The sequence below is a fragment of the Stereum hirsutum genome (genome assembly GCF_000264905.1).
Source record: "Stereum hirsutum FP-91666 SS1 unplaced genomic scaffold STEHIscaffold_7, whole genome shotgun sequence".
Lineage (NCBI taxonomy): Eukaryota > Fungi > Basidiomycota > Agaricomycetes > Russulales > Stereaceae > Stereum > Stereum hirsutum.
The window spans coordinates 359600-387323 of record NW_006763137.1 but is presented as its reverse complement, the minus strand read 5'-3'; the positions used below and the strand labels follow the sequence as shown (position 1 = coordinate 387323).

Here is a 27724-nt window from a genome sequence, read left to right as displayed (position 1 = left end):
CAAAAGACCGGGCGCCATTGAATCCAGAGAGCCAGCTAACTGAAGCCAGGACGCCCTAAAGGGTAGTGAAGGAGCGGCGAGAGGAAAAAGACCTAATGCCCAAGAGAACGTAAATCGACTCACCTAGTCCACCTACATACAGTAGGTCAACACATTATGACATGGCGTAAACGTCGGCGATGGCTGCAGCCATCAGACCGGACAGTTACACCGTCTCATCGGTCATGACTGACATACAGCGTAGGGTAGATCACCACTGGTGCGGAACAGGGAGATGGAGACCATCAGCTCGGTGGTATCACAACTAGACCAGACTAGCAATCTCATGCAGTCTCAGGACTGGTCGTGCCAACGTCGGGGATTATATGGAGCCATCGCCTCCATGCCCTCTTGTGAGACACAGACGTCATCTCAGACTGACAAGATCAATGACATGCACGGAGATCATCAGTGGGTGCCGACGACGTTACTACGTACCACCTCAGTCATCAAAACGAGAGATACTCCATTCCAACTTCGTGCCCTGATTCACATAGAAAATACCTGGACAGCTCCAGCACCGTAGCTTGTACCACTACCTTCACCCACCTGTATCCCGCCCCCAACGCCCCCCACACCCACACCCACCGTCGTACACCGCGCATAATAATTAGCCAACGCGAACCTCGTACTCATCAGCTTTTGTAAAGCTTCCCTTTCTCCACCGTTGCCTTTCATGGTCTTCAGCAGTGCTGATAGGTAATCCTCGCCACCTCCTTGCGTTACTCTGGTGTGGAGCTCTTCAAGACGTTTGAGCAGCTCGGTAGCGCCGGAGGATGAGAAGAGCATCGAGTCATCTAGAACGAACAAGACAAGCCCGAAGACATCAGAGACGGTGCTCAGCAGGATCAAAGAACAGACAGCGATTCATCTGGTCCTGGTACTCGACAATAGACATGCTAGAAACCAACATGAAAAAAGAAAGTCTGTACTCACCTGCCTTCAACAGCTCTGTCGCATCAAGCAACAAAACACCCCACCAGCCCCTCGGTGCGATCTCCTCTTGAAACAACGCCACGAGGTCGAGGGCGGCGTCTTGCAGATCCCCGCCCAGCCTCTGTCGATGGAATTCGGCGTATCGGACGGCGAACGTCAGTCGATGGATGAAGACGCCGTTGACCGTTGGGTAGGCGCTACGAAGGTCCTGAAGCGAGGGTGCGACTGTTGCCACTGAGCGCGCAAAGTGTTCTGGACCTGTGCCAATATTGATGGTGAGGTTGATGAAGTTGATTGTGTATCTCGCCTTTTGCACCAATAACGACCGCATAGGACCTTGTGAAGAGAGGACGTACCGTGAAGAACATATTCTTCGAGAACAGAGTCGACGATGTGTCCTAATCCCGCCCAATCCTCTGCGGCGGCGATGTATTCAATCGCTAGTCCATACTCTCTATCTTTGAGGAACACCTTGGCTGCAAGCTACGACATGTTGTCACCTCAAGTGAGCACGCAAGCGCATTCCGAAACAGAAAGTACGGCAGGCGAGAGAGAACTCACGGAGCAAACCATCCTCCGTGCCTCGTCCCTCTCGTACTCATAACAAGCCTTGATGACCTCCTTGAGTACGCCCTCCATCCTTGCCGAGACTTCCCCACCGTCTCCGTCGACGATCATTGCCGTCTGCTGCCCGTCTCCACCTTGATGTGGCGGACGAGCAGCAGAAAGACTGATGGGTACCCGAAATAGAACCTGATCTGCGCGTTTTTTGCCGATGTCGCCACAGGAACACATATAGTCGACCGTAATCCTCCATAGCGAGGGATCGCTGTGAAGGTAGTCCGCGAATTGAAGGATATAGTGTTGCCGAGGGGTCAGCTCCGATCTTGATAGGTGATGGTTGACGATACATCAGAATCAAAATTAGACTAACGGGGAAGCGCAAGAGGAAGATGGAAAGAAAGACCAAGAGGAAGACAACGTACTCGTCGTCAATGTCGGCGTCGATGAGACCTAGCTTTTCGAGGACGTCTGCTAGGTGGGCAGCGAGCCAAGGATCGTGTTGAGCAGCCAAAGGCAATGAATCGATAGGTTTTCCGCGGAATAGGGCTGCGTGCATCGCATCTTCGAGGTCGGTTGGATCAAAAGGCATTTTTCCCATTACCATCTCCGCGACGTCTCTGATCGTCAAAGAAAAAGAACAAGCAAAGAGTGATTCATCAGAAAAGTCGACAAGGTGAGTTGAGATGGATGTGAAGGTGACTGCCAGTCAGTAACGACAACCGGAAAAAGAAAGACATACGCCATATCAACGCGTTGCAAGCTAGCATTGACGAAAATCCCCCACGCCACACAGACCTCCTTCCAGTCCGCTCCCAATTCAGTACAAACGCGTGACAGAACATCCTCTCTCCCCTCCAACAGCCCAACAATGTCGCTCAACTGTTCCCACCAGTTATCGAATCCGTCGTGTCGAGCATCCTCAGGTACGCGATCGAGTGTGAATCGCAGCGCTTTGACATTGTCACCCCAACGTCGTGCCGCGATCACGTATTCGCGCTGATTTTTGGACATAAGTAGGGATGGTCGTGTAGTGAGGACTTCACTGAGGTGTACGGATAGAGATTGCAGATCTTCGGAGGGATGGCGCTTGGAGAGAACATCCAGGAAGAAGACGGATGACTTGGCGAGGCCGCGTATTACAGCTCTGGAAAGGACATCAGATATAAGTGTCCGAGAGAGAAATGAGACCGGATTGTTTTTTTTTACCTGGTAAGGTAGGACCAGAAGTTCTCGTCCTCCCAGGGCTTCTCTTGAGAACTCAGTTCGTCGCCCTCATCGCTCGAGGGTTCAATGAAATGCATGTTCAGCCATTCCATAAGTTCATCACCCACAGGTGCGCGATCTTCTCCAACTCCTGGAAGGTACAGAACGATGAACAGGGATATTGTTGTGTATAGCACGCGGTAATGCTCGGCGTCGTACTGGGGTTTAACACCGTTGGCTTCCAAATGCTGCATAAATGTTAGTCGTCCGTGTCTATATCTTCTAAGACATTGGTAAGCAGAAGGCTCACTGTGGAGTATAGCCATGCATCCCGTGCGTGACACATGTAATCCATTGTCAATTTAGTGATGACTTCCTGGTTCTCTAGGTCTGTAAGGCTAAGCGAATAAGTCAGACGATGTATGAATACGCGTACTATGGGGATACGCACACGGTCTGTTTTTTCTCCTTGGATTGCGCCATGTACGATTGCAGTGATGAGAAGATAACTGATGCATCTGTGAGAAACTGACCGACAAGATGTCAGCGCGGGTCAATACAGCAGGTCGGACATCACGATAGTCCGTCCGAAGTGGACACATCTCTAAAGAGACGATGATATGTTCTTGAAGCAGTGTACAAAAAATACGCTGCGACACTTAGCAATCCACAGTGATGGTCTATGCAAGGGGCGACACTGATAATGTGGCACAGTGAACATATGAGGCGCCACAAAGACACGCGGACTGTGGTGTGGGTACTCTCTGACGCAGGCCAGTGTGCAATGCATCGCAAACATAAACATGTGTTCTGACAATTGCGCATATGCCCTCATACTGGTAACCACACTGCCGAGCACTAGAGTCCCCCTCCGCCGCTGGTTCGGCCTTTCCGAATCTCCATTGTACCAGAGTACTACCATAGTTCTCATTGCATCCGACCTGTACATTCCACAACAAGAAAGTTGAAAACACGTACCGTTCGACGAGCCGCATCCGGAATTTTATTCCCCGCCGCCATATAAACGTCCTTCTCCGTCGACATCAACTCATTATCAGACATCCCTTTCAGTGCCTCGGGATCCACCTACGCACCAGCATCCCCTCACTCTCAGCACACATACTATCAAAATGAAAAGAACAGGACGCACCGCAGGACTGAGGAACGCTGCTAGTTGATTATCCTTGGGCGAAAACGTCGCCGATAATCTTCGTCCTGATTCCGCGAGTTTGTGGCTCTCTCCATTGTTCACGAGGTGTGGGTAGAGATTGACCGTCGAAGGCCCTGCCATATCAGTGATTGTTCGTAAGGGGAGAAGGCCGTGTAGTCGTAAAGCCGTATGATCAAGCCAGGGGTTAGAGACAGTTATACTTTTGCTCAGAGATCAAGCTAGAGTCAATGGACCGATGGTATAAGCAAGAACAAAAGCCGTGGCTAGATATTTCAATACGTCCACGAGTTTCCGAGGTCTGGCAGCCTAGAATCGAGAAAATGTGGCCCAGAGGTGATGGGTGTTGAAGTCAACGCGTACGTGACACGCAGAACGTCGGCCCAAGCGCGCTTGTCACGGCGCCTAATCTTTCGTAACGCGTCTGTGACTACATGACGAGCCTGTGACGGACACTATTTCGCCACCGCCACACGAAATCCAGGAGACAGCGAATCCAGAAATCATAGCTTGCATTCATTTGAGCCACAAGGATATTGGAGATAGCGGTATATACATTGGAGGTAGCGCTGATAATGCGTATGTAGAGTCGTTTCAGATGTCGTAAAGAGCATATACACAGAGCTACGAAGAAAGAAAAAAAGGCTAGTAGGCAATACAAGTAACATACTAGTAAGCAGCAGAAGTAAACACTCCAAAAGCCCAAAGAAAACGAAATAAATACTTAGTAGGGAGATCATTAACATTAACAGCTGTGAACGTAGTACGATGAAGCAAGAATACAATCGTATCCGAACGTTGCTTGACATGACAACAGTGAGAACGAACAAACGACTCAGACTCACAGACATGATTGCGGTTACAGTTAGAATTACAAATTCGACGATTAGAGTGACCTTTGGAGGTTTGGATGGATCTAAAAGAAAACTCTGGGCCTCAGAGCCTGTGTAAGTAGCTCGGAGCCGCGGCGTCATGATATACGAAGGACAAGGGTAGCGGCGACTCCACGGTATACAACTGTGACTGTGCGACTTGACGACAATACACCGGGTCCGAGCACTCCTGACCCAAGTATCCGTTGCCAGCTCTCACGACCCCCCACCAACAGGCTCTCTCGGCGTCCTAACATCCCAAGCCCCAGCCAGGGCCAGGCCCCCTGCATCATCGTCGTCCATTCTCAACCTCCACTCATTCTTCGACGGAAACACAACCTCTCTCAACCCGGGACACACCCTCGCCCAATCCCTACACAACCTTTCCTCCTCCGATATATTGTTCGCATTCGTGCTGCTCCCGCTCCTCGAAGTAGCCGCAGAACCAGAACCGGAAGATATGGGACCAGTGTACGCAGAGTATGCGGAGAAGGATGAGGAGGTGGAGGTGGAGGGTCCGGGACTTGAGCTACGAGAGGAGGAGGAGGTGTTGCTTTGTGAGGAGGAGCCCGGGACGGAGGCGGTGGGTGAGAGGTCTAGTTTGGCTAGTTCGGGGAAGAACGAGAGCACCGTGGTCAGGGCTGTGAGGAGACGCTGTATCGTAAATTCATTCAACAAAACGAAAAGACATCCGTCAGTAAACGTATGACCTCAATGACAACCACAGAGATTGAGAGTGCAAGTTTGAAAGGAAAGTGAAGACTTACTATGCCCGATAACGCGAAATGCAACGTATGCCTCAACGCCAACTTCACCTTCAAACTCCTCACCCCACTAAACCACCTCGCCAACTCGACCAACGACTTCGGCGTCACCGGCACACTCGACACATCCAGCGTCCTCACCGGCCTCAGCCCGCCCGTCATCGCCTTCAGCACATCCTCCGCTATAACATCGTACCCAACAAGACTGAGTATCTCCACCGACCGACCAGGAAGGAGCGATGCCGCCGTGGACGGGTGGCCCCGGAATGACTGCAGGTTGCTGAGGCACGTAGAAGGAAGAGCTGGAAGAGGGTGAGGATAGGACAAGAGCCTGAAATGCTGCAGCGACGGGTGGTTCGTCAGAAGGCTGATAGGCGGAGCGCCGAGACCACTAAGGAAGAGATGGCGAAGAAACGGGAGCGTGAATAACCCAGCACCGGTACTCGGATCTGGAAAGATATGGGCTACTGACGCCAGCGGTAGGATCTCCGACAGGCCGAGGGAGAGCTCGAGCGATTCGAGGTGGACGAAGGTGGGGAGGAGCGTCTTGATGATGTTCTGCGCGATGACGAGGAGGTATTGCGGGTTCTTGACGGCGTCTGTGTTCCACCGTATGTGGAATCTCCGAACTATTTCCGCGAGATGTCCGTACGTGGACAGGGTCTCGCAGACGCGAAGCGTACGCCGGGGCACGGAGGGCGTTGCGGTCTGTGACTGGGGCTGCTGGGGGGGATTATCTCGGGAAGATTCAGGTGCGGGGGGCAGGGACACTAAGGTCGTGGTTTCTGAGATGATGATGGAAGAATAGAGGATACGCTCGGCTAGGGCCCGACAGCGGTGGGAGACGAGGATTACGCGAGTGAGCGAGTGTGGCGAGAGGTGCTCGAATATCGCGGTAAGTGACTCGTTGGGCAGCGAACTCGCAGCGCTCCGTGTTTCTTCGCCACCGTCGTCTTCGTCGCCACCGCCGGAATCATGACGGTGATGTCGGTGATTGGGACTACTACTAGCGCCATCACCGGTGTTGGTGGCGGCGGACGTGGTAGTATAGGGGTTATGGCCACTCAGAAGCCCGGGAGAAGTCGTCAAGAATTGGGATGAAGACAAAGAGTCCGCCGTGTAGCCTGAGTACTCTGTTCCTTCTTCATCATCGGAGACATAGTCATCTGCAGCTGGATCGCGCTCCTCGCGCTCTGGATTCACGAACGAAGAAGACATCGCTTGGGGTGGGGAACCACTTCTTCTTCAAACTTCCAATCCAGCCCAAAACGCACGAGAGAAGGAACCACCGAACGATGTTAAAAGACCGTGAGGTTTGAAACCGTTTCAAGGGTGGGTTCGTAGGTTCGAGATGTGGCGATGGGTGGAGCTAGCTGTGCTGGCACTGTGACAAGATCGCAAAAGGAAGAAGGGACGAAAGAGACTCGTCGATGGAGTCCTGGGCAGAAACAGACGAAGAAGGAATCAGTCAGCTCCGCTCAGCACATCACAACACCGAAGAAGAAAGACGAAAAAGAGTATGTAAGAAACAGAAGCAGCCGATTTGACCCAACTACAATTGCATATTCCCTCCCTTCCCGGGAGCGAAGAAAAGGCTGACTGTCGCGATGCGGTCCAAAATGTCAAAAGGCTACGAGAGATGCGACCCACCTGCACGGGCAATCGTCTACTACTTCGGTTCGACCACGGCTGATCCACCGCGGCCGCAACGCGACGGGCGGTAAAATGACGGTGATTCGTAGGCATACATATCCGAATCGTGCCACTGGCCAGCAGTCGGGGGAGCGTGCGCCAGATTGGAGCAAGGTGTGGATCCCGACGATAACGGTGTAAGTAGTGGCCTGACTGGAAGATAGGTTTTCTAGCGTCAGACACCCACGAACAACAGAACTCCCTTTCTGATATATTAAATTACCAGACTCACCGAAATAACAGAAAAATCCGAGCAGGCTAGCAGCGGCTGAAGTTGATCACGGTTACGGTGCAGTTCAAACTGAAAGAAGGATGCGCGGCGATTTCATTCAGCCGGCAAAAGAAGGTCACCGGGCGCAGATTTTTACCATGGATAGTCCGCGCCACTGGTGACTAGGGCGAGGTTTTGACGAGGTTTCTCGGTCCAGGTTACGCTCAACTCAGTTTCGCCGTATAAATGGATCAGAGGGCTCGCAGAAGGGGGTCACACAGCACGGAACCGCTCTCAGGATGGGGTGCGTCCCCCGTGAGGAGAGAGGCGGCTGCTGTAGTTAATTGTATACTGTATTGGAGGTGTGGTTTGAGGCCACACGCGTCGCCTGAGACTGGTCTCGACGCGAGAGAACAGACACGAAAGTCTCCCACACGTAGACATAACAACAGCGCTGAAGATAGACCTAACTCTCTCAGCAGACGTTGAAACCCGCGACGCTCGGGACCCATTCAGTTACAGTCTCAGAACGGAATAAGGCCACGGAAGAAAACGCGAAAGAGGAATTGAAGGGAAGAGACAGACTATAAATATATGAGGAGTCGGACGAGACCAGACAAATAAGTCAGAGAACAAAAGACAAAAGAAACCGAGCTACCGAACGAACACGAACACTGGACACGAACAGGCTAGTACACGGATTGACGATACGATACATTTCGACAGGGTGAGGGTCCAAGCCTCGACCACAACCACAGGGATTATGAACATTATGAACAGCGAAAGGAAAGTGAAAAGGCGAAGCAGCCATAGGACGAGGAAGACGAAGGCCAGAAAGTTTAAGTCACGAATTGAAGGGACGCAGATGATAAGATAATCGTATAATGAGAACAGAAACCGGTCGGATGCATAGGAAGAAGAGAGTTCCGAATCATCGATGAGATCCAAGGGTTTGTCCGCAAAATCCGGCAGAGCGAGGAAATAAAATAAGTGAAAACATGAAAGTAGGTGATCCAAAGGGCTCCGGGCTCCGCAGGGGCGTGTGAAGGGTATAACAATCGTTATCGTTAGAAGAGGAAGAAAAAGAAAAAGGCAAGCCTGAAATCCCAGCGAAAACGTAAGAGAAAGGAAACGGTCCATGCATGGGAATGGGACAACAGGCCAGAGGCACGATCTACAGCTCAGCTCAAGCAGCGCCTTAAGCTTCTGACTCGTCTATGAAGATATCGGTGTAGTGCTCCAAGATCGTCTCAATGGCCTATTCGCGATCGCAGAAGGTGAATGAATATGGGAAACAGGATAGAAACGAGGAAGGCGGCCACGCACCTTATTCTGCATCGTCGGGTCCAACGTGATCCCGTTCTGGGCACCATTCGATATACCCTGACTGAACAGTGTCGGGCCGAACACGATCGAAAGGTTGGAGATCGTCATAGAGTTTTGCTCTGAGAACTGCGATATCCTGTACGCAGGGCATCCAGAACGAAAGTCAGTCAACGTAACCCCACCAAAGAGACTAGATAAACGCAAACTAACCGCTGCAAATGTCCCAAAAAGTACTTCAACGTCGCATAATTCGGATCCGGCAAGTCATTGACATGCTCATGCAGCCGAATATGTCGCAGCCTCGGGTTCTCGATTCCTGGAGTACCATCACGCCGTATGCATGAGCTACACCGATTGACAAGAGGAGGGATGAGGGCTGGGGATGAAGTAGACAGAAACTCACTGGCGGCATCAATGAAATGCTGATGCAGCACCGTCGTCATCACCGGCTCCGGAAGCTCCCTCAACCAAAGCTTCAACACGCTCGTCACATTATTGATATCCGAGGACCACTCGTCCGCATCGAGGTTCACCGCGTCCAAATCTACACATCCCACCAAAAACACTCATCAGCACAAACACCCCACCCCTCTTCTCTCACAAAAAGGAGTGAAAAGCGCAAAGCAAAGAAAAAACCCACCCCGATCCAACCTCTCCTTCAACTTCGCAACCTTACTCGTCGTCCCACTAAGCCTATATATCCCCTGACTCCCCAACCCCCACTTCTCGATCGCCCCACAGCATTTCTCCACAATCAACGGCACCTCCACATTATCCCGCATCATCTGTTCCGCGAGGTCGACGCCGAATGTCGGCCGGCCGCGATCGGAGCCGTTGCGGGGGGGTGGGACGTTGTTGTTGTTGTTGTTGTTGGTGTTGGTGTTGTTGTTGTTGGTGTTGTTGTTGTTGGTGAGGCTGGTGGCGTTGGTGGTGGTGGTGGTGGAGGAGGTGGTGGGGTTCGTGGCGTTGAAGGAAGGATTAGAGTTAGGATTCCCATACGACGTAGACGCGTTGAGTCCGTTCGGATACGGGTTATTCGTGTTATTAGGCGAGGTGGACGTTGAAGTGCTAGGCGGGATGAGCAGCGGTGGGGGTTGTGCTTGTGTCCGGTCGACATGGTGCGGCAGTGGCGGGAGCTAAGACGGAACGAAACGAAACGAACGCGGCGTAAGGAGTGAGTGAGCGAGCGAGCGGGTAAGTGGGTGAGTGAGTGGGTGAATGAGTGAGTGAGTGAGTGGATGTAAAACTACGGCATGCGAAGTTGAAAGTGCGAGTGAGAGTAAAAGTGAAACGGCACATACGAATCCCTCATGCTCAGGCCCCGTCCTCCTCGGGCCCCTATACGTATTCGCATGCGCAAAACTATAGTTCTGCATGTACACCTTGAAATCCGACCGATTATCGATCGACTCGATCGTCGCCTTCAATCCCATACCTAGAGCGCAAGTCAGTTCATATGAAAAGTCGGATACGATAAACCTTGAGTAATGATAAAAAAGGAAGAAAGAAAGAAAACGAAAACGAAAAGGAAAAGGAAAAGGAAAAAAGGCATACCCTCGTCCGCCGCCCCAGGCGCCAACGTCGACCCATCGCTCAACATTATACTCTCGAACAAGAACGCATACCGCGTAAGATGATACTGCGTCCCCAGATCGATCTCGTCTGCGCATTCTTTCAGAGCCTGTATCCACCGCGACGGATCATACCAGACGTGAGACGTGAGATATTGGACGGCATGGTATGGTCAGCGTCTAATTCGTTTTGGGTGGGCCGCAGGGGCTAAAACAAGGAGGCTCACCCTCAAGATCCTAGGCAACTGAAAATTAAAATACTCTTGCCTCAACTTCTGCGTCTCCTGCACCGTCCGCTTATAAACGTCCGAAGCCGTCGACACCCTCTGCCTACACTCATCCTCCTGTCTCTGCAACTGTGGCACGAAAACGGACCCAAACCAAATCAGCCTCTCGCTCTCGCCACACGGTGCACTAATATAAAAGGTCAAAACGGAATAAAAAGAAACACGCACATTCCCCGGATTCTTCCCCTTGAGCAATAAAGCCCCCTTCGCCGCCGCCTTCCCGATCGCTCGTTTCCCGCCCGGCGACCGTCCCTGGATATTATCCTTCGGCGACTCTCCCTCCTTCTGGAGCAATATCCGTTCCAGCTCCTCGATGCTCACGTCGAACCGGGCCTTGCTCTTCTCGGTCAGGAGTTCGGATTCTTGGAGGCTGCGCTCGTAGCGGGTGGCGAGCTCTTTCGTCTGGAGGGGATGTGAGAAGGGAGTGGGAAGAGAGGGAAAGGGAAAGGGGTGGGATGGGGATGGGTGGACGTACCGATTTGCGGTTCTTGTCGACCTCCTTCGCGAGATTGGCCAACTCCTCGCTCATTTCGTTTAGCCTCTGCGCGAAGCGTATCCTATTATCCGCCATGACCTCATGGATCTTCATCGTCGCCTGCCACGAGCCGACGAAAGAACTAATCGAGGGACACAAATACACACACAAAGACAAATCTCCATTATATACGCCGAGGCGGGAACGATGATTGATGCGCGGACGTACCCTGCCTTGCCGTCATTCATGGCGTACACTTCCGCCGTCACTTTCGCGAGCTTGTGCATCCCCCGTCCGTACTCTTCCTCGAGCACGGCGCGTTTCTTGAAGAAGACGGAGGCTTCGCGGCAGGAGACCATGCTTTGTTTTATTCGGTCGAGGAGGAGGGGGACGCCGCACTGTTTGATATTAAAAAGGGAAATGAGGATTGGATCAGTATATGGTGATGCTACTTTGCATTGCGGTGAAGCTCGAGTTCGACTTGGATCGCAACGGCAAACGCGTCGGAACGTATGCTCTTGTCGAACATAATCAAGCCTTACCCACATATCGACATACCTAACCGACCAATACACCAAAACAAAACGAAAATCAAAGAAAGAAGGACTCACATCCAAATCACACAAAGCCCTCAACACACTCTCATCAAAACTCGGCTCCACCACCGTAAACTCTGCGCCTCCACCCGTACTCAACACGCTCGACACCGCCGTATTACTTCTCTCCAGCGGCACTTCTGGTGGCCCCAGCACACGGTCCCGCTCCTCGCTGCTCTCCCTCCACCGCGACGTCGACGACCGCCCGTGTCCGCTCGTGACTGACTCTGTGTCCCTCCCTTCTCTCTCCCTCTCCCTCTCACGTTCCTTGCTCTCTCTATGCCCGTCCGTACTGCTCCGCGGCGGCGAAGAAGACCGTCTCGAGGCTAGCGATGGCATCCCCGTATTCACGCCAGTGGGAGATACGCTCGACGCATTACTCGACGACGCGGGCACCTGGACCTGCGACGCCGGATGATTATAAAGCGGATGCTGATGCTGACCCGAGATGCTGTTGCTCATATTCTCGCCGATATCAGAAACGCCGTCGATAGAGGTAGAGGCGTATCCGTCGGAACTGTCGACGGGGGACATCAGCGTCGTCATTCTCTCCTCTTCGTCTTCTTCCTTGTTCTTGTCAATGTTCTTGCTTTCTTCTCTTTCGTGTTTCTGGCGTTATGTAGGAGCAAGGAGGAGGAGGTACGGAAGGGAAAGGTGAACGGAACGGGCGTTTGTCGCTGTCCTGGTATGGAGACTGCTACTGCGAGCGAGCGCTGTGGCGGTCACGTAAGCGATCAGTCGTGAGCGTTCCCTGGCGTCCCACGTGGCGTGCGTTGGTGCCACACGACTGGGTTCCTCCCTTTGCCTCTTCCCCACGAAATACTGGACTTGCAGGCTCTTCCTCACGAAAACCTGCGCTTGCAGACTCTTTCTCACGAAACCTGCACTTTGCGCTTGGCATACACACTACTGGCGATGAGACTGGTTTTCGATTATGCTTATGCTTATCTGTTTCGTCGCGGGGGTGCACCGGGTGCAGAGTGTAGGAATTAATTGTTCTGGTGGACTTCTTCTGACTCTGAGGAAGACTGCGAGTGAATATGACGTTCACAATCCCATGAGGGAAACCCTGGCCATGCGTATCGTATCCATACACACGGAAAACCCTCCATCCGTTCAGATTCAAGATCGTCGTGCTATAATGCAGGAAAACATGTACGAGCACTCGCAACTTGAATCTTGAAGTATGTCGAGCAACGATAACCTCACACCGTCGATAAAGAACTTAGAACCTTCGCCACATCACACATTTAAAGGACAAGGATAGCCCAAAGGGCCAACTAAGTCTGAGATAGAGACTGAGAATAAGATAAAACTACAATAACGATACAACGTGTACATCCCAGCCGCGCGCGACCACGAGTCACAAATCAACAAATCGAAAAAAAGACGAGGGTATGATAAACAGATGGTGTGGGTAGGAGACGATTATGCGCCGAAACCGTAGAGCGTCCTTCCGGAGCGCTTAAGGGCGTAGACGACGTCGAGCGCGGTGACGGTTTTCCGCTTGGCGTGTTCGGTGTAGGTAACCGAGTCGCGGATGACCTGTTCGTGTCAACATAGTACAGTCAGCACCTCACTCAACACACACCAACAAGAACGAGAGCGACTTGAAGGGAAGGGAAGGGAAGGACAGGAATGGAGGGAAGAGAGAAGGAGGGAGGAAGGAGAAGAGAGGAAGAGAAGGCGGAAAGCCAGAAAGAGACGCACGTTCTCGAGGAAGATCTTAAGCACCCCACGCGTCTCCTCATAGATGAGACCCGAGATACGCTTCACACCGCCACGGCGGGCGAGACGGCGGATGGCGGGCTTGGTGATGCCCTGAATGTTGTCACGAAGAATCTTGCGATGACGCTTGGCTCCGCCCTTTCCAAGACCCTGATATACGACAACACAACACGGAGTGCAAGTCAGCAAAGAAGATCGAATAAGTGCACAAGGCAGCGGTGGGTCGTCGGTGTCGTCGATGCCCGCCGAACTCGGAGACGTGGAAGAGGAAGGCTCACCTTTCCACCTTTTCCACGGCCAGACATTGTTTAGAAGATTGAGAGTGGGGGGTGGGTGATAGAGAGGTTGTTTGTGTGTTTGTGCGACTAAACGCGAGCTTGAAGTAGGAGGGGGTGATGGAAGGAAACCAAGTCCCCGCCGCTCGCAGCCCCTTTATGTATCCCCGCCGCCTCCAAATCACATGACCTTTGTTGATCCGTTCGACGCGTCTTCGTGTGGCGAGCTGTGGCGCGACGCGTCCGTTTGTTTGTTGATCGCGCTTCGTGACGCACGTGATGTGGTGGACGCGACTCGTTGATCGGCACGCGGGACGCGACGCGCCTCGATCGTGGGGCGCGAGCTGGGCATATATAAACCCCGCCGCGGGACGGACGCCCCTTCCTCCTTACCACCCACCTTCAAGCACTAACCCTCACACAACACACAACACTCAACCCTACCAACTACTACCTTCTCATCTACAATGGCCCGTACCAAGCAAACCGCCCGCAAGTCCACTGGTGGTACGTGTTGCTTCGTGGCTTTACCTTTTGATTCTTGGGGGGAGTCGTCTGATCGCGTATCTATTTTCGTGTATAGGCAAAGCCCCCCGTAAGCAACTCGCCGCCAAGTCCGCCGCTCGTAAGACCTCTGCCGCCGTACGCTTCTCTTCGCTTCCCTCACTCCACCTTTGAGTTGGACTAACGTTGTGCTGTGTGTTGTTGCTGTAGACCGCGACTGGTGGTGTCAAGAAGCCCCATCGTTTCCGCCCCGGAACGGTCGCGCTCCGTGAAATTCGTCGGTACCAAAAGTCGACTGAGCTCCTCATCCGCAAGTTGCCTTTCCAGCGTCTTGTTCGTGAGATCGCGCAGGACTTTAAGGTGTGTCTCTTTTACATCTTTCCTATTCGTTACCTCTCCCTCTTTCCCTTGTCGTGTGTCGGTGTTGACTCGTGTGCATCGTCACGTAGACCGACCTCCGCTTCCAATCCTCCGCCGTCATGGCCCTCCAAGAAGCCGCAGAGGCCTACCTCGTCTCCCTCTTCGAAGACACCAACCTCGCCGCTATCCACGCCAAGCGCGTCACCATCCAGCCCAAGGATCTCGCTCTCGCCCGCAGGCTCCGTGGCGAGCGCTCATAAGCGTCTTGTCTTGTCTTGTCTTGTCCTTTTTACTCATACTTCTCTGGATGGGGCACACGGTGACGGAGTGGTGGGGTGGGGGATTGTATGAGACTGTATTATCGTAATTTTATTGTTTGTTTTGTCTCTGGTCTTCTCTTTTGTCATCTTTTGATACACATACATTCGATTCGGTTTTGCCAATCGTACATTGATATACTCTCGCTTGTGCTTTGTGTATCATCTGAGATGGTTGTGGCGTTTCGTTGCTCGATGAACTTCGAGTTGTCCACGGAATTACAAAGCCGTCGTATGAGTCCATTGGATTGAACGATAAAGGCAGCACCCGATAGACGGCACAAAAAGATTGTCCTCCTTGCCTCTTACGCAATCCCGAATCTATGAATATGTCTGAGTACGTCGGATGTCATTCAGAGTATAAGTACCTGGGTGGTGTGTGGTGCGTGTTATGTACTACTACGTCGCATTAGCGTATGGTACAGCCATCGTTTGAATATATTCGACCCTTTTCGATTACTACTACGAAGCGGAAGCAGGCGAAGAAGCAGAAGCAGGGAGGAGATGAAGGAAGAAGGAAAAAGCAAGCAAACCTCCGTCCAAACCGAAAACTGAAAAACGAAAACGACTGGCAGGTCCATGATGTGTGGTGTGTGATGTGTGATAGTGATGATGATAAAATGCAGATGCAGATGCAGATGCGACGAGTGCAAGGCAAGTCAAGTCAAGTCAAGTCAAGTGCAGGTACATGAACGTTTGAACAGTCAGGTCAGAAATGCAGATACTGTATGTATGTAGGTGTGAACAAGCAAAAGCGCACGGTTCGAAAATAAATGAAAAGCTAAACAGACTATGTACGGGCGAGACGGACTATACCACAAAGGAATTCAAACGAACAGACCAAAAGTAAGCACCAACGATCCAGCAAAAACGAACGAGCGTACGGGCGGGAGTCCGACATCTCCCCCTCCTTCCTCTCCTCAATCTCAATCGAAACTACCCTCACAGCCCTCAAAGCACTAAACACTAAACCTCAAAAACATCTCACAACATAACGGTCCCCACCGCCCCCAACACGACCGCCCCCACAACACCCACCACACCCATACCCATCCCAGCCTCGAACCGTCCCCTCGCAGCATTGCTACTACTGCCGTTATTGCTATTCGTCGACGTGCCGCCCGTGATGCTCGCGGACACGGAGCCGATCGTGGGTGAGGGCGCGGAGGCGTCGTTGTCGCCGTTCGCTGCGAGGGCTGTTGAGGAAAGGTTTGCGAAGCCGATGGACGCGGGATTTGCGCGGAAGACGGAGTATACGTTTTTCTGTGCGCGTGCGTGGAAAGGAAAACGGAACAATTAGCGTTGAGTGAGAGTCGTTGTATTGGAGGGCGGTGGGATAAGACTTACGAGGAAGGTATCGCCGACGATCCAGCTCGGAGCTGAGCTCGAACTGGAGAACTCGAAGAAGGCACCGATGCACTGCGATTCGCTGACCTGTGCGAGCAAGAAGTCCGCCGGGGAGATGCTCCACGATGACCCGCCAAACGTGAGCGACACCGACACTTCCGTCTCGCAAGCTGCACAAAGCTAAAGTCAGCAAAACCGTACCCTGCCTGACACAGAGAAGCGGAGAAAAAACGCACGATAGAGATAATATCCCTCATAACTCCCCGTCCCGGCCTGACTGCCCTCAATCCCAGCAAACAACGCCGCGATCTGCTCCGTCGGACCTCCCACAAGCGTCGTCCCCGTATCAATCGCCGCGTACGTCTCGCTCCCACTCCCAAGATCCACACTCGTGCTCCCGACGCTCAGGCCCGTCATCGCAAGCGTCCAATACGCGACCTCGTTGCTCGGGATGCTCTGGTATTCGATATCGCCGGTGTACAGCGACGAGTTCGTCGCGCCGAGGGTGAAGGTTCCACCGGGTTCGAGGGCCTCTGCGGAGGTGTCGTTTTGGTATCGGGTCAGTTGGAAGGCGAAGAGGGGGGAGTCGAGGACGGAGGATTCGTAGAGAGCTTCCCAGAAGGGGGTGGCGCCGGAGGAGGCGATGGATTGCCAGGCGAGGCCGAACAGACCGGATGCGGGTGAGGAAAGCAAGCCGGAAGAGATTTCGTCGCAGACAGCTATTGGTGTAGCATGGTCAGCAATTGCCCATATGAATGAATCATGAAGGAGGTATCGAACGCACCGAACGTCTGACTTGATACCTCAAAGCCTGCCATCTGAACTACATCACTTCCCAGTGCGCCGGCTGCGGCACCGCTTCCGTACGTGATGCTGAACGAAGTTGAAAGGTTGTTGAACGTCGAAGACGAGGAAGTGTCGAAAGTCTGAATCTGTGAGCAGCCGGTTGAACATGTTGAGCCGGCGAGCCAGAGGTCAGCGGAACCAGTATCGAGAATGACGTCGTAGGCGACAGCGGGAGTACCGATGGCTATTGAGCCGATGTATGATGAGTCGGCGTTCTGGTTGACTAGCCTGGAGCGAGCGAAGACAGGTATGAATCAGTATCATGATATATAAAAGATGGACGCGGAGTATGGTCGAATGACGCTCGGCTCGATGTGCAACGGCTCATCGAGACCGCGAGACGAGCATCGTTTGATGTATGGCCATGATGATCAAACATCGAAAGGTTTGTTACGAACGCGGAAATATCGCTCCTCCATGCCAAGTCGCCAAGTGAAGTAAACTCACAAGTTCTGCCCATTAGCTCTCTTCCGTTGCGCACTCCCCGGGGGCGAATACTTCGCCTCCAAATTTGCCTTCTGCGCCTTGACCCAATCTCCCCACTCCGTTGCGTTCCGCTGCACAGCAGCACGACGCCGGAGTGGCATATGTATCGGGTCCGCCGTCCTCCGATGTCCTGCTACCGACTTCTTCGAGAGCTCTGGTGCATTGCGGGCCTGTGAGTTTGACGTCGATGGACGGGCGAGGGCTACGTCGCTTGCGGTGAGGGAGAGGGCGAGGCCGAGGGGTATGGAGTGGTAGAACCTCATCGGCGGTGATGATGATGATGTGTGTGGAGTCGAGTCTGTGTCGATTAGGTCGCAGTAAACTGGTGACTATTGAAGTATATATCCTAAGCTGAAGAGTGAAGTACAAAGAAGTTGATTGGGGACAAGATGAGAGGACAGGAGAGAGCAAGGGAGGGGAAGAAAAGGAGAGGAAGAGAACTGCGGAGGGCGCAGCGATGGCTTATGAGACGATGAGTGCGATGCAACGATGAGCGAGACAGGCGCCACACCTGTCAGTTCCGCCAAGTCTCACCCGGCCCCGGCCGGCAGACTGCGCCGTACAGCCACCGACGCCGGCTAGATGAGGCACACCGAAACAAGCATGCCATGACGCGGCACGGATGACTACCGCGTTGATCATTCCCAGGCTATGCGAGCTGACCTTCGACAACGTTGACGTTCAATAAAAATAATGAGCCACCCAAGGACAGAGCCTCCGGTCAACTCCTGCTGCAAAAAAGTCTGACGCCGAGCAAACCATTGCAAAATCCTTGGCACCACCGGGCTCCAAGACTTTCCTCCGGCCTGCACACACGCTCGTCGGAGACTCGGGGTCCAGGCTGCAGTTTCACCCAAACCGAAACAACACCAAACGAGCGTAAGCATCCGCCGGTCTACCGCCGGCCCCGAGACAATCGACATCCGAAACCGGAACAAACATCTGATGTTTTGCTCCCGCTGTGGGGAAAATCAAAGAAAGTTGACCGTTGAGATGTTGTCGACATCTCAGAGCCCGACCATGAAAAAAAAGAGAAGAAAGAAAAATAAAAGCGGGATCGGTTAATAAGCAGACGCGAGTATGTCTCGGGGAACTTTGTCGTCCTGGTGAGGTTGCTCTCGGAAGAAACAATTGGAGGATGCTTCCCGATTCCAAGCTTCTCCCAGTATGTCGGAGGAGAGAACTCGTGGCAGACTGCCAAGAACAAGAGGCTCAGAGACCTGCACTTGGGAGCCAGCAGGAGCTAGCACAATTCATCGGAGAGTGGAACGATTTCAAGAAAGAGAGCTTGGGATCGCGTAGGGGATGCTACCAAGGGACGGCAGTCCTGGAGACGGGTGTCTGAATAAAGTGAAGCATCTACCACGAGGGCCCAAAAGTTGTTTCTGGGTAAATAAAAGCATCGAAGGGTCCGGTCCATGGGCTCGGGGACGTCCTCTCTGGTTAATTCCCAAATGAGTATAGGCCTGAATTATTCACCTATATAGAGTCAGTGGGAAGACGCCATGTTTGAACGAAATGATTCATGGAGGTTGTATAAATGGTGTGTTCCGGGAAACTTGATAGGATGGATAATTACGCCCTGGGCGGAGGTCTTCCAAGTGCATATATGCATATATACCAATGCAGCCAAATACACGCGCATATATCGTGTACCATGGATGACCTGCTGTAATCTGTCATAGAAATGAAGAACAAATGTCGTGAGAACTGACCTTTCACCATACAGTAGTGCTAGATGCACGTTAAACGTCAAAAAAAGCTTGGACGTTTGAACCTCGGTGCGCGGAAAAAGACAGCACGACCTGATATGACTTCCACCACCGGTTTGGAATAGGTTGGATTGTCATCAGCTTATATCTCTGTTGAAAATCTGACGGTGCCTTGTTGTGCTACCTCATACCTGAGAATAAAAAGCGGGGGAAGTGGCGGTGGCGACTCACACTGACCGTTTGACTCAAACGGTTGATGAGGCGCTTCTCATCTGGGCGCCATCACAAGGTCCAAAGAGCTCGTTCAAGTAAATTTTCGTTATAACTTTATAACGTCCTAATAATCCTCACTAGAAGGCAAGGAGGAAGAAAGAGATGAGGGACCAGGGGAAAGGGGCGTGAAAGAGTGTGGCGAACATGAAGGAGGGCGAAGGTTGATCGCTTCAGGCGGAGATTGAACCTGAGTTAGGGGCCACGGCCTCGGTCTCTCCCTCAGTCTCAACTCTCATGTTTGGACCATGATGCATGAAGGACGAGCACTACGTATCGACGACTCAACAAATACCTCATTCCGTGAACTATGTTGATCGAAATTTTGGCTATGTCTTGATCTAGGCGCGAGAACGTACTCATTGGTGCGTTTGTCTCGCTTTCGCTACTCACGGGCGACCCCCGACCTATCTTCGGCTTCGGAACCATACATGGCAAACCATCTATATCTTGTGGAGCCGATACTTCTGTCATGGTCAATATCAGAAACTCTTGATATTGTCGCGTACGCCGTCTTGGACATCATTGTTCTCCTCGGCGCGGTTCAAACGCGTCACTTCCGAGCCGGCTTCCACCCGCCTTCGCCTTCCAAGTCTCTTGGACTTCCTGTTCCCTCCTGACCCGTGCACGCCTAAAAGTGCTATGTGGGTCATGCAACGGCGCTTGGCCCCATCTCTTGTCATCCATCTCACGAAAGCTGAACGCTGGACAGCTTTGCTCAGTCTTTGTGGGACTCTGCTGTGGAAGGAAGGTAGATGGGTTCCTCCAAGGGGATGTGCTAGACACGATGACGAGCGAGGCGTTTTTGCGTATTGCGTTTTGACTGCTCGCTGCTTCATCTTGATTTGCTCATATAATGGTGAGGAGCCCGCAGTATGCATGTACTGCACCTCAACTTGATCGCTACCATGTCTTCGTCGCGCTCGCGCTGTTTCCGGACGTGGACTTGCTCGCCAGCGCCTGCGATCCCAAGTTCCTCGGCGTTGCACTGCGTATCAACCTCTTGATCATCTTCGTTCTCTTCGCGACGTCCCTTCAATTACTTGGTGCTTTGCTGAGGACACCAGCTTTCCTTGGGAATCGGACTCGGGCGGCCGTAGTTCTTGGCCAGTGGTAGGTCCAGCACGACCAGTGGTGTGAGGGGCCAACGTGACGCTGCGCTGTATATAGGACACCGCTATTGAGCCACCTGGTCATACTTGAAGCTTGAGGCTTATACCCACGTGCCCTTTCATCTCCAGTCTACATAGGCTGCTCGCACAATACGTGGTTGTTTGACCGTATTCGTTTTTTCCTCTTCTCTCCGCTTTTCATCAGTCCTACCACCTAGATGCTCACATTACCTCCCGTTCGACATTAGTTCCTACCTTGTCTCTCGTTCGAGTGAAATTGCTACGTTATATCCTGCGATGCGCAGAAAAACCTAACGATCCGCTTCACAATATCCATTCTCACAATCGGCGTACATCGGCACTTGAGCTTGAAAACTGGAAGTGACCAGCGCTCATAAAACGGACGGCGTCACATAGCCAGGTTCAAAGGCCCTCCATTGCCATCGCCAGGATGGCAATCTGCTCTTGTTCTCTTTTGTTCCAGTCTCGGAACTGAACAATCGTGACTGATTGTTCAACGTGCCCAGTTCCACCGGTTGATATTTATGCGATGCATTGACCACAGGTCAGCGCGCCACTCATTTCCGTTCCGGAGACTATCAAGGCCCAAAAGGCCCCCGTGTCGGAGCATCCTGATCCTCAACTGTCTTCCATCTATCTCCGCATTGATCTTAACTGACCATCACTCAGAGCCCTCGATGAATAGAACATGTACGCGCCACTGAAACCTCTTTCTTTTCCTGAGCACTGACCAGTATGCCCATCAGCATTGCACCCCGAAGAGAGAACCGACATTGGTATCTTCATTTTGACCGAGCCTCAATCCGCTGGAATGACAACCGGCGGTACTGTACTTCTCGTTTACGCCATCGTAATTCAAGGCATGCCTCCCACCGTATCCGAAGAAGAATACCTCAGCACTCCCGCATTCATGCGCAAGAACATCGAAAGCGACATCTTCATTCTGCTTCCTACACCGGAGGGCGACGCACAGAGATACAGGCCCTTCCGATGTGTATTGAACCCCACAGATACGGACGGTAGGAGGAGAGCTCCAGAGTGGTTAGGCCCCGAACAAGAGTTGCCCCCTGTGTCAATGAGGAAGATTCTTGGTGTCCTTCTCATCGCTCGTCGCGTGGAGGGAAGCGTCGGACATGGAGCGGAGGGGAGTACCAGGGTGTCTCTTGGATTGGGAGAACGGAGCTCGGATGCCACTTCGGACGACTTGAAAAAAGGTTAAGTTGGAAGTGCTCAGCGAGGCGATCTCCGAGGATTATAGAACTCGTGCGAACAAGGATGGCAGAGGAGAGGAAGTGTGGGCATATGATGTGACCGATGTCGAGCCTGAGGCTGAGACGACCCTGGTATTTGCTCTGATAATGGAGGAGGGCACAGGGTTACCGTCGGTTTCTTCGCAACGAATGCGGTGTACGGCCTGATACAACCGTCCAGTCGTTTATTTTCACCCCAATATGATTTATCTCTGTACTGTATAGATGATTGTACGCATTTATATACGCAAAGAGTGCCGTTGACGTGACGGTGCCAGATGATAAACCGTAATCGCCGTATGATGGGAACCCCACAACTGCAACAACCTGACCAGAGAAATACTAATGATCCCGATATGGTGTTCCCGTCAAGGTCAATCAATGCATAGCCTTCCATGCCGACGACCTCGAAGCTTCACTCCTGTCTTGTTCAACCGTCCCGGAGAACATGCTGCCAATTTGTGTCAACGTGACTGCCTTGGCACTTGCTAGCAGAGTCCCAGACAAGTATCAGTCTGCCTGCGATGAAGCCGAAAAAAATAATTTTACACGTCTTCAACACTAGAGTGGCGGATACCAAGGCAAAATCGAGAGAGAGAAGTGGCAGGAAGTGGCTCAGTGGCGGCGTGGAAAAGAGGCAGCTCGAAGGACAAAGGAAGACGACGAGACTTATGATCCTAACAAGGCCAAACAATTGCGTCGGCTCACCCGAGCCACCGTCACGTGAAGCTGAAGTTTGAGCGCTCTTCAGCTTGGCAGCCGCTATAGCTGAGCGATACTGCCCATCGTCTACTAGCACAACCGATCGAGTAGGCCGCCGTTCATTCAGCTTCCATTATTGGGTCATTGGACGGTCTTGAAGAATTGTCGGCGTGAGATCAGGTTTGTTTTTTTTTTTTTTTGGTTTGAAGCTCCACCTCGCGCAGCCGCCTAAGCCAGCCCGACGAGGCTTCATATGCTGTTAGGCAGGGGTTCGCACCCTGCTGACTTACCTAATATCACCCTGAGGAAATGCTAATTGCACGCCTGCTAGTCGCAGGCAGTGTGGGACTTGCCCGTCATCAACGGTTCCTCCCTGGTCGCCAGGAAGGTATACCCACTAAAACCCCAGACTGCCGGAGCCAGTCCTCCGGCAGATTTTCCTCGTTCAAGAGTGTGCCGCCCCATGTCTGGAGGACGACACTTGGTCGTAGCGCTTTCTTCCCGAAGCGTGTCTTGTTCGTAGCTACTCTATCTAAGTCCAGACGAGCGTTTATACGTGCTACCCATCTGTCGTGGACTTCTTGCTCGGAGAAGTTGTCGCCGTCCTCTCTGGTGATCCTCCGTTCGCATCGCAGCACCCATATCAGGTGCGCCGAGCTCGTTACTAGGATCTGGAAGAAACGGTTTGCCCCGGGACGGCGTTTACCTCGTTCAGTCTTGAAGTTTGCTAGGCCGCTAGTCAGGATTGTGCCGATCGTCATCTGGGGCCAAGCTATCCCTTTCTGCTCGCAGAGCTCCCTCGCTAGGCTCCATATTCTTTCTCGTTCTGGGGCTTGGCATTCCTCCAGGATATGGCGCATGGACTCCTCTTCGCCGTCGCATATGGAGCAGCGCCCACGCTGTTCATATTCGGGGATGTTGTCCCAGTATTTCCCGATTTTATAACCGTTGTGCAAGGTACGGTACAAAAATATCCTTTCCTTCTTTGTCAGGTTCTTGCTTCTAATGGATTTGAATATTCTGGCATCTGTTGGGAGGCCAGCATGTAGGTGGTCGTGTGCAGCCCACCTCCCGATATCGAGGTTTACGGTCGTGGCCGTCCTCTGGGGTTTCTTGTATCGACGTTTAACTTCCTCGGTCAAGATTGCTTGGGTCGCGGTGGTCAGCTTTGCTCCCGTCAGGTTGAAGCGTGGCGGGATGCGGATTTTTAGATTCGGGTCTACTTCAGACTCGGCGCCCGCCCTGGCGAGGCGGTCAGCGCCTTCATTGCCAGCAATCCCGCTATGCCCTTTCACCCATTGGAAGGTGGTTTTGCCGCCCCGACGTCTGAGGGCTGCAGCCGTTGCCCTGAAAAGCTCAGAGTTGGAGACTCCGATCCATCCCTTGTCCTCCCAGGCTGACAAGTGCTTCGTGAGTCCGTCAATGGCGTAGAGTGAGTCCGACTTTATATGCAGCGGGGCCGATAGGGGTGCGGTGGTCGCTATGTACCATATAGCTAGGACCTCTCCGGTTTGATTTGTCTGCGGCATCGCCGAGGGTACGCGGAGCGACTTGTTGCGTTCATCATCAGGTCCGAACCATATTCCGCTTCCGGCTCTGGCGTTGTCGTCGCCGTTGTTCAGGCAGGATCCGTCCGTGTATACGGTGATTTCGTCCTGTTCGTCCAGGTTTCCTCGCTGTCTGAAAGGTGGGTAGTTGATCTTCGCGTTTGGGTCTCCAAAGACTCGGACTCCTTGTGATAGGTTTCCCTGGCAGTGTACGTCAGGGTTGAACGTGACCGGTTGCTTGTTCGCTCTAGCCGTCTCGTTTGCTTCGACATCCTCCTTAGACAGGTCTAGGGTATCGTCATTCCCTTGTGTCTGCGGGTGCCACTTTGGTAGGATGTGGGCCAGGATTATTTTAGCGCGTCGTAAGCACTTGTGTGGGTCGGTACAGCCTCGGCGTCTATCTGCTTCGCAGTCCGCACAACCGCACGGTCTTATTTTGGTCGAGTTCGGGTATCGCTTGGTCTTGTGCTCTTCGTTTTCTCTGCTGATTCCGAAGTCCTCGAGGTCTCCTACTGTATTTACCCCGTGGTTCTCCCGCAGGCACTTCGCAACCTTTGTGTTTGTGTGGTGCTTCATTTTCCTGTCTGGGCCGATGTGGAACCAGGCTGGCAGTGAGCGCCGATACTCCTCGAAGTCCATGATCCGAAATTCGAGCCACACCTCTATTGTTGTTTGACACTATCATTCACCTGTCGCGTTCGTAGATTGAAGCTTATGACTTGCAAACAGATTGCCTCCGATCGAGGATGTTTACAGAAGAGATACCATTGAACAGTTTAAAATGGCAAAGAATTGCGAGGACCAACCCCAGGCGTGTCGTTAGCCTGCTCACCGCAGAAACACCGAACCGATGGGGAGATGATGCCTTTAGAGTAATTTCATTTTCCATGTGTTCATATGAATGTGCTTGCACTAAAGATTATATTTTTCCAGGACCTCGATACAGTTATTGATGCGTTATTTGACCTCATGGACGAGTGGGACTCCATTGTCTGGGAAGGCCTGATAAATGAAGGGATAGTGAAGGCGATATGTGACTTTACGCTATTGCATGTCAAAATCTTCTCAGAAGAGGAGAAGCGTGCAGGACTGGAGGCAGAGGTGAGTGTTCAGCTCCGGAGGCTCCCCTGAACTGTCGCCAATATGTAACGATCCAATCTGTAGTCACCTGCGTCGTGGTTCGCTAGTATCTCACTGCTACGAACGGCAGCTTTCTATGCCCAATCCGGTCACCTCGTAGGTCCTGCCCGACAACGGTTCTTGCTAGAGGTTAAGGAGAATTGGAGCAAGATGATGTCAGTGGTAAGTCCTTGTGGTTCTTTTCGTACTGCCAATTCATCACTCGATCTGATCCTTCGGGGCTATTAGTTGTGGTTGAACCCTGGGAACAGTTTAAACGCTGGGAGTCACCATGTCGACGAACGATACTGCACAGGGACATTCCTCATATATATGCTTTACTTAGACCCATCCATACTTGCGTGGGTACTATATTCTCAACGGCAGAGACACCACTATTCTTACTATGACCTTCCATAGCATCCTGGACTCGCCAAAGGATTTCACTGTGTCAGTCCTGACACGTATGTGGCTGCACTCAACCGAGTCGAAGGATTTCCTCACATGCTCGACTGCCATATCCGCATCTTTTTGGCCTCGTACTATTTTTATGGCCGGTTCAGAACACGGGCTTGTGGAGTACTGTACTTTTTCGCGCACAAGTTCGCGCCACCGCCCCTCGGCCGTTGCCGAGCTGACATAATCCATTCGTGTCCCGGTTCGCACGCAGATCGGGATAAGGGACGATGTTCGTGAACATGGACGCTTTTTCAGGGATACGACCTTTCATGACCGCTCAACAGCCACTTATGCTCTGCATTTGGATGGGGGAGCTCACCTAGTAGCAAAATCTGGCCCAAATTGTGTCTTGGGGGCCTTCCTGAGGTCAATTTAGGACCCTAAAATATATTCTCAAATATTTGTCAAGTTTTCGTCAAATTTTGGTATGTCCCATTTACAAGTTCAGTGCACGTCAATGGGGTGGGACTGTCCCGTGGCACAAGTTCGTTCGCGGCACCCATGGGACACGGGACACGAACTTGTGCGCGAAAAAGTACAGTACAGGGAGATCCATCTCACCCCACAACACCTCATCATCTCGTTCACTCGTGGATTTCCGGGTGGCTCTCCACGAAGATTCATACAAGAGTTCGAGAGGCGCATGCCGACACTGGACGCGCAGGGTCTTTGTGATGTCAGTGTAATCCTCGCAAGTCTTTGCGGAGAGTCACAGTGGGGCAGATCTGATGCTGATGATGCATTCATTCGAGCGATATGCCGAAGTCAAGAGCTTTTTGACGGTCTATTCCTTGCCCTTAGAGAGCCCGACAAGGTGGCATCATCAGAAACATGTGAGAATAACGCTTTCACGGTACCGATCACAATGCTCGTGTACACCATTGTTCGGAAACTGGTTGAAGGATGGACAGGGCACCGCGATTCGTTCATCAGAATTTGCCGGAAAGGTAGACTCTTCGATGGTATTGAGAGCATTCTTTCTCAAGCCTCCTGTAAACCCCTTGCACTTGGTGAGTTGAGTCTCACTCTTGTCCAAAATCATGATCACATTGATTTCCTCTTTGAATAGGGGCAATCATTTGCATTTTAAAGGACCTGTGCACACTGCTTTTGGCTTGTCCAGAGCTCATACCCATCCTTCGCCATGATCTGCCTCGCTCACGCATAATGCACGCTTGCCTCCGATTGGGGCACGATCTTGAAGCATCACAAGTCTATTCCGCACGTCAAGCACGGGTAGATTTATCTCAGGAGCTCTCTATGGCGTGGTCGTTCGTGGACCGTCTGCAGTCCATCTGTCATGTAGACGGCACATGCATGAGGCGAGGGTGCAGACGAAAGCGGACGAAAAGCTGCAAGGCTTGCCGCTCGACACAATACTGTGGATTATTGTGTCAGAAGCAGTGCGTATCTGATCTTATTTTTTGAACACTTCGGCTCCCATGTTTCTGACACATATGTTACACTAGAGACTGGGCCGAACACAGACTCATATGCGGTTATCGTCCCTCTCGGAGCGAAGACGATCCGGCCAGTGGAGATATTGTGCTTCCGTTCAGATTTTCCATGCGGCAGTGAACCAGATACGAGTACTCTATACACTTGCCCTCCGGGCGCCACCTGGTCCCTCCTATGGGTCGATTAGCGACCACTGCCTTCAGCTGTCCAGAGCTGTCCATTGTATTGAAGTTGTATCTTCTGGCCAATTTGGCTTCACGGAATGAAGGCGGCGGGCCACTCTCGCGCCAGGGCTTCGCCCAGCCGCTTTGTGGCCCGCCTCTACGCGCGGGGGCTCCGCCCCGCGCGATGGTCTGCGATCTTCTTTGAAGAGCGTGATAAAACTTACTAGCCGCTAGTACTAACGACCCACTCTTCGAACAAGTGGTGGATGCCTCGACCATCTTTCAGTGTTGTTACAGTGGCGAGCTTGCGCTCGGCTTGAACTTCAGTGCTAATGCACTTGAG

The 27724-nt window shown here is 52.4% G+C and overlaps 9 protein-coding genes across 9 annotated transcripts; 2 read left to right on the top strand and 7 right to left on the bottom strand.

Annotated features, from left to right (window-relative positions):
* Nucleotides 1-528: 528 nt before the first annotated feature.
* On the bottom strand, nucleotides 529-4033 carry STEHIDRAFT_57557 (uncharacterized protein; the record flags this gene model as incomplete). The annotated part of the gene is made up of 12 exons (XM_007303929.1): nucleotides 529-836; nucleotides 976-1233; nucleotides 1332-1458; nucleotides 1537-1637; nucleotides 1692-1861; nucleotides 1962-2156; nucleotides 2279-2683; nucleotides 2746-2990; nucleotides 3053-3140; nucleotides 3194-3270; nucleotides 3721-3828; nucleotides 3893-4033. 12 exons carry the CDS (start codon nucleotides 4031-4033, stop codon nucleotides 529-531), a joined length of 2223 nt encoding a protein of 740 aa, XP_007303991.1.
* A 1046-nt stretch (nucleotides 4034-5079) lies between these two features.
* Nucleotides 5080-6461, bottom strand: STEHIDRAFT_31125 (uncharacterized protein; the record flags this gene model as incomplete). Its single annotated transcript, XM_007303860.1, has 4 exons — nucleotides 5080-5172; nucleotides 5359-5436; nucleotides 5550-6254; nucleotides 6318-6461. Coding segments are annotated over 4 exons (1020 nt in total), but the record flags the coding sequence as incomplete, so codon positions are not given.
* Nucleotides 6462-8014: 1553 nt separating this feature from the next.
* On the bottom strand, nucleotides 8015-12381 carry STEHIDRAFT_168443 (RhoGAP-domain-containing protein). Its single transcript, XM_007304094.1, has 12 exons — nucleotides 11720-12381; nucleotides 11337-11506; nucleotides 11109-11250; nucleotides 10802-11035; nucleotides 10574-10702; nucleotides 10330-10456; nucleotides 10077-10210; nucleotides 9416-9911; nucleotides 9179-9319; nucleotides 8986-9091; nucleotides 8776-8911; nucleotides 8015-8707 (listed from the first exon to the last, which is right to left on the bottom strand). The coding sequence occupies exons 1-12, from the start codon at nucleotides 12248-12250 to the stop codon at nucleotides 8648-8650; spliced, it is 2406 nt and encodes an 801-aa protein (XP_007304156.1). The 5' UTR covers nucleotides 12251-12381; the 3' UTR covers nucleotides 8015-8647.
* A 751-nt stretch (nucleotides 12382-13132) lies between these two features.
* Nucleotides 13133-13737, bottom strand: STEHIDRAFT_57563 (histone-fold-containing protein; the record flags this gene model as incomplete). Its single annotated transcript, XM_007303931.1, has 3 exons — nucleotides 13133-13249; nucleotides 13415-13582; nucleotides 13711-13737. 3 exons carry the CDS (start codon nucleotides 13735-13737, stop codon nucleotides 13133-13135), a joined length of 312 nt encoding a protein of 103 aa, XP_007303993.1.
* Nucleotides 13738-14159: 422 nt separating this feature from the next.
* On the top strand, nucleotides 14160-15074 carry STEHIDRAFT_121388 (histone H3). Its single transcript, XM_007304093.1, has 4 exons — nucleotides 14160-14214; nucleotides 14291-14349; nucleotides 14422-14571; nucleotides 14661-15074. Exons 1-4 carry the CDS (start codon nucleotides 14175-14177, stop codon nucleotides 14829-14831), a joined length of 420 nt encoding a protein of 139 aa, XP_007304155.1. The 5' UTR covers nucleotides 14160-14174; the 3' UTR covers nucleotides 14832-15074.
* Nucleotides 15075-15872: 798 nt separating this feature from the next.
* On the bottom strand, nucleotides 15873-17668 carry STEHIDRAFT_56915 (aspartic peptidase A1; the record flags this gene model as incomplete). Its single annotated transcript, XM_007303876.1, has 5 exons — nucleotides 15873-16151; nucleotides 16236-16405; nucleotides 16472-16954; nucleotides 17020-17309; nucleotides 17529-17668. 5 exons carry the CDS (start codon nucleotides 17666-17668, stop codon nucleotides 15873-15875), a joined length of 1362 nt encoding a protein of 453 aa, XP_007303938.1.
* A 2737-nt stretch (nucleotides 17669-20405) lies between these two features.
* On the top strand, nucleotides 20406-21901 carry STEHIDRAFT_156755 (uncharacterized protein; the record flags this gene model as incomplete). The annotated part of the gene is made up of 3 exons (XM_007304092.1): nucleotides 20406-20595; nucleotides 21352-21372; nucleotides 21429-21901. 3 exons carry the CDS (start codon nucleotides 20406-20408, stop codon nucleotides 21899-21901), a joined length of 684 nt encoding a protein of 227 aa, XP_007304154.1.
* A 1188-nt stretch (nucleotides 21902-23089) lies between these two features.
* STEHIDRAFT_28039 (uncharacterized protein) lies at nucleotides 23090-24007 on the bottom strand (the record flags this gene model as incomplete). The annotated part of the gene is made up of 1 exon (XM_007303857.1): nucleotides 23090-24007. A coding segment is annotated over one exon (918 nt), but the record flags the coding sequence as incomplete, so codon positions are not given.
* Nucleotides 24008-24070: 63 nt separating this feature from the next.
* Nucleotides 24071-24820, bottom strand: STEHIDRAFT_57307 (uncharacterized protein; the record flags this gene model as incomplete). Its single annotated transcript, XM_007303908.1, has 1 exon — nucleotides 24071-24820. A coding segment is annotated over one exon (750 nt), but the record flags the coding sequence as incomplete, so codon positions are not given.
* Nucleotides 24821-27724: the final 2904 nt, after the last annotated feature.